At 46.2% G+C, this 8861-nt stretch overlaps 1 protein-coding gene across 1 annotated transcript in view; it reads left to right on the top strand.

The window, feature by feature from the left end:
- The first annotated feature begins 200 nt into the window (after positions 1-200).
- Pgm2 (phosphoglucomutase 2) overlaps positions 201-8861 on the top strand; it is a 29332-nt gene continuing 20671 nt past the window's right edge. The window contains exons 1-3 of the mRNA XM_021162727.2: positions 201-344; positions 4260-4427; positions 8170-8276. Of these exons, the coding sequence (XP_021018386.1) occupies positions 240-344; positions 4260-4427; positions 8170-8276 (380 nt within the window). The 5' untranslated portion in view covers positions 201-239. The remainder of the gene's footprint in view (positions 345-4259; positions 4428-8169; positions 8277-8861) is intronic.

Here is an 8861-nt window from a genome sequence, read left to right on the forward strand (position 1 = left end):
GGGTATGTAGGGCCTAGGAGACTAGAGTAAGGCGAGCCTTCAGCTCTCCTAACAACAAAGCACTCCCCAATTGCCTGGCCCTCCGGGAAGCACACCCACTAATGGCGAGTCTAGAACCGGACGGGGCTGCTGCATGTCCTCTTCCCTCCGGCTCTCTGACTACGCCTCTTTCCCCGCCCTCTCCCCGCCCCTCCAGAAGGGTGACCCGGCCTCCTCCGCCCGGTTGTGACTGCTGCGGGATGGCGGCGGCGACACCGACAGAGACACCAGCTCCGGAAGGCAGTGGCTTGGGTATGGACGCGCGACTGGACCAGGAGACCGCGCAGTGGCTGCGTTGGGACCAGGTAAGGGCCGATCTCCGGCTCTTCGGTTCTCGGGCGCCGTGACTTGTCCGGCAGAGAGCCGGGCCCAGCTTCCTTCCTTCCCTGCCCGGCCACACGGCGCCTGCTCTGCATAAGCTGTTGCGGGACTGGAGACAGCTGTGTGGCTCGCCCGGCTGCTAAGACCCGGTAGAGGAGCGAGCTGGGAGGCGGGGGATGGGTTGGGGAGTGAACGTAGCGGGCCTGGGATCCGGGGTAGTCCACGCACGAGAAGGTTTTTGAGGTTCTGTGATGGGCTGAGCATCTTCATCCATTCAGAATTCGCTCTGTCCCGCCTTTCCCGGGACCTGGGACCTGGACTTCTCCGCAGTCCAGACCACCTTTTCTGATTTCATGGATACTACCGGGTCCCTGATGGGCCAGGCTGACTGGGAGTTTTCCAGAGAACATTCACTTCACTGGGAAGGTGACAGGGTACGCTTTGGTCCCATCTGCTTCTTTCCCTTGTAACTGTCTTAGTCAGTCAGCCAGCTCCGGACATCACTTCCTTTGCCCTCTACAAGTTCTCTCTGACCTGTGCTTTCCCGTGTCCTGTTGCTTTCCCCGCAATGTTCCTCTTGCCGGTGTTCTGCTGACTTTATTTCTCTTGTCGTTTTTCCTGTGTGAACTTAGCGGGTCTTTCCTGTCTCCCAAGTGCAACTTATTTAACTCAAACTCTCACTCTAGACAGCCCAGGCCTTTGGTTCCCTGCTCTTCCTGGGATTGAAAGAAACAAACCGACAATCCCTTACAGGCTTTTTTGTTTAAAATTTGTCGGTATCTAGGGCTGACTTCAGGAGGTGAGACCCACGCAGATCCACTGAACTGGTGCTCAGGGAAGGGCCCAAGCTGTATTTTAAAGCACTACTTTGAGATTCTCTCTTGTTAAACACGGAGTCTTTCGGTCTAATTGTGCACTGGCCCCTGAAAATTATGTAGCTGGTGCTGTGTGTCTCTGCTGCCTTCGGTGGTCTACAGTACTGTAGTACCGTACTGCATGTCTATAGTTGGTCCCTGAAACATTTGGTGACTGGATAGAGGCTGGAAGGCTCAGCAGAGGCCTTTGCCTGTCACACCTAGAAAATGAATAGTCAGGCCATCCTGGAAACGGGATGGCAGTGCCAGCTCCTCATGGGAGTTTTTGTTTTGTTTTGTTGTAGTTTTTTTTTTTTTTTTTCCTGGAAACATAAAGCATTCCAGGATGTTTAAGGGGAGGAAACTGTTCCCATTTCTGATCACTTAGTAACTTGTATTGTGTAGCTGTCCTAAGCCTCAGCTAAGAAGTATTGTTGTGTGTGTTATTGGGCTATTGTACCACTTGACAAAGACTGAAGGGGCAGGAAAGAACTGCTCTGCTCACACTCTGAGATGCTTTTATCCTTCATGATAAAGGAGTAGAAAGGAGTAGAAAGGAGTAGCAGAGCTGTTGGCTAAGAAGCAGAGAAAGGGGGAATATAGGAAGAGGCCATTGAGGAAATATATCATCCTGTGACAAGTCCCAGTATCCTCGATTCTCCAACTTGCTCCCAGTTCCCACCATTTGTTACCTCCTTATAATCCCAGCATATTATGGATCCATCAAAGGAGGGACCCTTTGATCCCATCAGAGCCTGGGATCTATTGGTCTTCAGAAGGTACTTCACAGATGCACTCAGAAGTGAGCAGAAAATGTAATTACTGTAGAACATGGATTCTGTCTTGGATATCCATGAGTAGAGGTGGAGGGAACTTGTCCTTTTCTCCTCTGGAGATGCTTCAATGTTCTTTTCCCAATCAGAGGTGTGTCTTTGTGGTGTATGGTTGTGTCTGTGTTCATGTGCTTGTCTGTAGCTGTGTGGGCACCTGTGTGCATATTTGTGCAGAGGCCAGAAGCTGAAAATACCTTCCTCATTCACTCTGCCTTGGTTAGGGTAGAGTTAGTTATTGCTGTGAAGAGACACCATAACCAAGGCAACTCTTATAAAGGACATTTAATTGGGGCTGGCTTACAGTTTCAGAGGTTCAGTCCATTATCATCATAGTGGGAAGCATGGCGGCATGCAGGCAGGCACGGTGCTAGTGAAGGAGCTAAGAGTTCTACATCTTGTTCTGCAGGCAAACAGAAGCTGTCTTCCAGGCAACTAGGAGGAAGATCCCTCAAAGCCCACCCCCACAGTGATACACTTCTTCCAACAAGGCCTCCTAATAGTGCCACTCCCTGGCCCAAGCATACTCTCATTGAACATTGGCTAAATTCTAAATTGTCTGAACCGCCCACTCTATGCATACATAGTCTATCTACCTCCAGCATTAGATTTACAGATGAACTCTGCTTGGCTGGGCTGGCAAGTGCATGCTGGGGATATGAGCTTGGGTCTTAAAGCTTGCATAGCAAGCACTTAACTGATGGAGCTGACTTTAGCTCCTCTCAGTTCCTTTAACTGGAGATGGGTGCCTCTCTGGGAAGGACCCATTCATTCTTCAGGGGACCTCCCACCAGCTAAAAAGTTGCAGAGTCACCCATGCTGGCAAGAACTCTAGTAGTGCTCTCTGCTTGGCTACTATGTCCCCTCCCCGGTGCCTCCCTCTTCTGTCCGTTTTCCATCACCCCGAGGTCTGACCCTTATCTCTGCTGCTCTCTTCTTGACTTTTCTTTATCTCTTTGCTTTGTTCTCTCAGGCTGCTGAGTCTTTTCTAGCAATCCAAGACCAGTTAAGACTTTTGAAATCCACAGTAGGCCTCAGAGACGCCCTGGATATTGGGTGTGGCCAGGAAGTCTGTGTTGTCTCAGCCACTCGGCAGATGTTTGTTGCGCTCCCTTTGTATGACAGCTCTGAGCCTTGCCTTGGGGGCGCCTGCCGGTGTAATGGGTAAGGTGGTTCTCTGTGGTTGGAATCTAGTGTTAATCAAAAGGTTGGTCCCAGTTCCTGTTGAAACTGGAACAATCTGGAACTATAGGCTTGATTCTAGGAAGCCAAGGTTTTATGGCGACCACATTTCAAAGTTTAATTATAGGGCCTTATCTTGCCCAGTGTTCATTTTAGGGAGTGATGATTAGAAGTGCTTCACTCCAGCATTCCCTCAATTCTTAATGTAAAAGTCCATGTGGAGTTAGGTAATTCTCCAATCTTCACATCTCCAGCAATCATTATGTGAAGAAAACAAGGCAAGTGTACATAAATGATTCATGCTCTTATCTGTTTGCAATTTAGGTAATAGAAAAAGCACTAGGCTAATGTTCACCACGCAGTTAAGCAAGCCATTCAATTTCTGTAGTGTAAAATACTACCAAAACCATCAGCTATTATTGGCCTGACTTAGAGTCATTGAAACACGACCAGATACAAAGGGAACACTTTGTAAGAATTATAAAGCACTACAAAAGTACGGTCTTGATTGTACTGACTGACCTACCACCCTGGAACAGTTTGAGGACCTTCGGGAAGGAGATGAACATCACAACTCAGTGTCAGACCAAGACGAAGTCATTTCAAACCTTGAAAAATATGCAAGAGAGGTTCTAGCTGGTTCCCCTTTTACAGATGGGGAAAATAGGTACTTGGGAAACTTTCTAGCCTTCTCAAGCACGGGGTTGATAAGCAAATGATCTGAGATCTCCCTGAGCGTGTTAGATGTCTGTCCTAAAACAGCATCTAGTTCATTTTCTCTAAAACTGTTCCCTCAGTAGGACAAAGACTACATCTTACATCGAATTCCTTAGCTCAGATTTCAAAAACACCAGAAAATGCAAAAGCCTCTGTTTATACAGGTTTTTCATAGAGGTGAGGTGTGTGTGTGTGTGTGTGTGTGTGTGTGCGCGCGCGCGTGTGTGTGTGTGTGTTGAGGGCATGGTCTACCTTGCAGATTTTCTGTCTTTCTCTTAACCAAGCTGTGCCTGGTACATCCATGTCTGTCTTTCAGAACCCTTTAACCTCTGAGTCAGTGAAACAACTCATTGCTGGAGGTAATAAAGAAGAGCTGCGGAAATGCTTTGGGGCCCGGATGGAGTTTGGGACAGCTGGCCTTCGAGCGCCTATGGGAGCAGGGATTTCTCGAATGAATGATCTGACCATCATCCAGACCACACAGGTACCATGAGTCAGTCTGTGAGTGCTGGTTACTCCTGGGGTATCTCCCTGAGTCCTGATAGATTTAATCTGTTTTAGTTATGGATATGTCTTTGGATCTGACCAAAGAGAGAAAGTGCCCACCATTTAATTTACAAAATGAGGCTCGTTCAGTCCTTATTTATAACCCATCAGCCTTCTGTCCACCCAGCCAGCCATGCAACAAGTTTATTGAATGCCCACTATGTGTCAGGCATAGTGAATGGATATGACAAAGACAGATCCCCTTGTGGAGATTTTGTTCTTATACAGACCCATTGACTAAAGTGATGGCAGGGAATATGAACACGAATATGCGGGCCGGAATCTGTATTGGCATTTATAAATGAGCTGTGACCCAAACAAAGTGACTAATCCCCACCGAGTTCTGTCTGTCTAAAGAGAAGGTCAGTGGCACCTGGTGGGGGTATATATTGCCATGGCCGTATTTGGATAATCCTGTTTGTAACACCTACTGTGAGGTGTGGGGCGTCTCTGAATTGAAGATTAACCTTGAACCTTTCCCCCTATATTCAACTCTATCTAATTTCCTGAAATGGAGAAAGTAGGCTTAAGTAAGTTCATAGGCCACCGTGGCCCACTTTTCTGCTAGAACAACGGAACTCTTCTGAGAGTGGGCCTCATGAATGCACATAATTAGGAGTCTTTTTTTTTTTTTAAATATTTATTTATTTTATGTATACAAGTACACTGTAGCTGTCTTCAGACCTTCAGACACACCAAAAGAGGGCATTATATCCCATTACAGATGGTTGTGGGCCACCATGTGGTTGCTAGGAATTGAGTTCAGGACGTCTGGAAGAGCAGTCAGTGCTCTTAACCTCTGAGCCCTCTCTCCAGCCCAGGAGTCCTGTGAAACCACAGTGGAGAGTGATTTGATTCCACCATCCACCCACTGGTGTGGTCCTTAGAAACCCTCTACCCTGGAATGATGCTTCCCGTGGGACACGAGGATGCTCGGGGCAGAGAACATTTCAGGAAAGCAGCAGATGCAACTTTAACATCTTAGGGGCCATCCCAGAAGTGAAGGAGAGAGGACTTCTGGAATGGTCCTCTCTGGCTGCCACTCCAGCTGTGGGTGGCCTTCCCTGATGGAGCACTAGCATGTGGCTTGGTCAGTCACATCCCTGTTCTCCCCTTTACTGAGGCATTGACACTCTTGCTGCTGCTCCTTTGGGTATGAAGGGCAAGCCTAGTGGCACCTTAAAACTACACTGCTTTGGTTAAGGCACGGGTGCATATGAGTGAAGACAATCTCAAAGAAGTAGGCCGGTGATTGGAGGAAAACTCCTCTACTATTTGTCTCAGCAGTAGAGGTTATAATTTCTTGTGACAATTAATTCTCATCTTTTTGATGCTCTGTTTGTGATTATCAAAGAGTACTTAATTTAACCTGGACACATTGGTCACTAAGAACTCACTGGCCTATGAAATAGCCCGTTCTAACTAACTCAGGGCTAATCGCATTTCAAGATGGTTTCGGGGTGCTGGAGAGTTGGCTCAGCTGTGAAGAGCCCAGGCTGCTCTTGTTGAGGACCCCAGTTTGGTTCCCAGCACCCATGTCAGGTGATTCATACTGCTTATAATTCTAGCTCCAGAGGACCTGGCACCCTCTTCTGGCTTCCACGAGCACCTATATACCCATGTATACCCATGCACATACCCGTACACAGGCTCACACACATACATAATTTAAAATAATAAGGAAAGGGGCTTGAGAGATGGCTCAGTGGCTAAGAATACTTGCTGTTCTTACAGAAGATTTCAGAATCCACATCCAGTGGCTTATAGCCACCTATAAGCTCCAGGAGATCAGACATCCTCTTCCGATACCCTGCACACATATGGCATACACTTACTCAGAAACACATGTGTGGATATAATTAAAAAGTAATTTCTAAAAGATGGCTTCATTAGTTTCATCCCTAACCCATCCTTTTTTTCTTTTTTTTTTTTTTTTTTTTTTTTTTTTTTTTAGCTTTTTAGTTATATATTTTGAAGTCATGCAAGTTTTTGTTTTGTTTATAGTAGCATTTTAATTCTGAAAACCTCCTTCGTCCCCTATGGGATAGTGTCCTTTCCCTCAACTATTTTCTGGACCTCATCCTTAGCAGGACCCAGAAGTTCCTAGAAGATTTAGGGGTACGGAATCTGGACTTGGGCTATATGCTTTTTGCTCCCTGACACATTGAGGTCACAGCTCAAAGGCTGACCTGAAAAGTCAGGTATAATGTCACCATTGTAAGCTGTGAAGGGTCAGGCATCTGAATTCCTTCTTGGGGACCCAAGATGAATACATACATCCTTATTTCGTTATCACTTTTGAAAGGTGCGCTGGATGCTATTTGTTTGCCAAAGGAAAAGAAACAATCTAAGATGTAACATTGCTAACAAGACTGAGATCTATCCCTCTACCAAAAATTGTAGGTATACTTCATTATGTATAAGATTTCCTTTAGTCAGAGTGCAGTAAGGATTAGGTCACATCACTATTGCCCAGTCAACTAGAACTCTCTGATAATGTCCAGTGTACAGAGTGTTTAGATTCCAAGTTCGCTGCTCTCATGTGGCTGAGACCGATGTGATGCTGTTTGATCCCTGAGATACAGGGATGGGATGTTCCACCAGCTTGGGGCAGGTAGTGATAGCCCCAAAATGCACAAGTTTGATTTGTATAGCAAATTTTACCCTATAAATGGATTAATTCCAGCATCCTTTAGATTTCTGGTAAATAGTATCCGAAACAAACAAATCAAACAGACTTCCATCAGTTAATTGTCAAAACTGTATAAAATGCATTGACTTTCTCTAAGTGATGTCACAAAGCAGAGAGAAATGTCAGAAGTCCCTGCTGACTTTGGAAGCAGGGGATCAGGTCTTTAAAGGAAATGACCATTCGAGCACCTGCACATCTGGAGACCAGAAGATAAGCTCAGTGTTTATTTCTCAGGCACCGTTCATTTTTTTCTTTTGAGACAGGGTCTCTTGCTGGCCTAGAACTCACCAAGTAGGCTGGGTAGCTAGGGAGCCCCCATGGATGTAGGAGCTGTCTCCATCTCTCCAATACTGGGATTGCAAGCTTGTGCCACCACACCTAACTTTTTTTTTTTTTTAAAGTTGGCTTCTGGGTATCAAATGCAGGTCCTCGGGCTTACTAGGCAAGCATACTACTAACCGGCCTCACCTTACCGTTTTTATAGCTCATTTAAGCCTTACAAAAGCTCTATATAGTATGGATTATTGGTCTTACTATATATAGACGTGGAAACTAGAGAAAAGGAAGAAAAAGTTGTCTCTTCCTCAATGGTGGCAGAGTAGAATTCAAATCCATTTTCTGGCCTCAGAGGTATATATGCCTTACACCCGACACTGATCCACCTGTACCAGACCTGGGTACAAGCCATGATCTGCGGCTCATTAGGTCTGAAACTGAGTAAGCCCTTGCTGTCCTTTGTGTTCCTATCAAAAGAAGGAGATTTTGAGCAAGTTAGTCTGGACCTGGAGATATTCAATTCAGCACAGCATCTGACTTGAGTAGACAGTCCAAAAAGCTGTTTTCATCTCACCATTCAGTCTGCATAATCACTGATCCCCAACCCTATGTCAAAGACATTGTCCTGTGAAAATGGGGAAAATATCATTTTAGGCTGATTCTTATATCATATGTATGAAATGTGTGCTTTGACTCCCTGGGCTACGTTCAGGGATTTTGCAGGTACCTGGAAAAGCAGTTCAGTGACCTGAAGCAGAGGGGCGTGGTGATCAGCTTTGACGCGAGAGCTCACCCCGCCAGCGGAGGCAGCAGCCGGAGGTATTTAGGTTTGAGGGGGTGCTTTGGGATGGAACCTGGAGACGGTTTTTTCGGGAAAGGATTTTTTTTTTCATAATTTCTTTTATACTTTTATTTTGAATCATCATTTCAATAGTTTGACTTTTTAAAAACCATTTTTTAAATTAAATTTGAATATGTGTGTGTGCATGTGGATATTTGCCTATGGGTGCAGGTGCCCACGGAGGCCAGAGGTATTGGATCCCCTCTAGCTGGGGTTATGGCAGTTGCAAGCCTTTGTAAGAACAGTGCATATTCTTAACCACTGGCCCATCTCTCCAGCCCCTTGATTTTTTTTTTCAATGACTTGACTTTAAACTCATAATTACTTAGCTCTTAAAAGAAATGGGGGAGACTGCATTAGTTAGGGAAGCAGAAACCAGCCTGAATAGGGCCACAGGCCTCATCCGGCCGGATCAGCATCGGGGTAGCTACAGCGCAGGGTCGGCTGACACCCGCCAGCTACCCACGACCCCTGCCACAGGATTTTGAGACTGCTGATGAGTGGAACACAGCTTCTGCTCCAGTCCAATCACGCGGGACCTGAGACTGCTTTGGTTGGGGAGG

This window comes from Mus caroli, chromosome 5 (genome assembly GCF_900094665.2).
Source record: "Mus caroli chromosome 5, CAROLI_EIJ_v1.1, whole genome shotgun sequence".
NCBI classification, from domain to species: domain Eukaryota; kingdom Metazoa; phylum Chordata; class Mammalia; order Rodentia; family Muridae; genus Mus; species Mus caroli.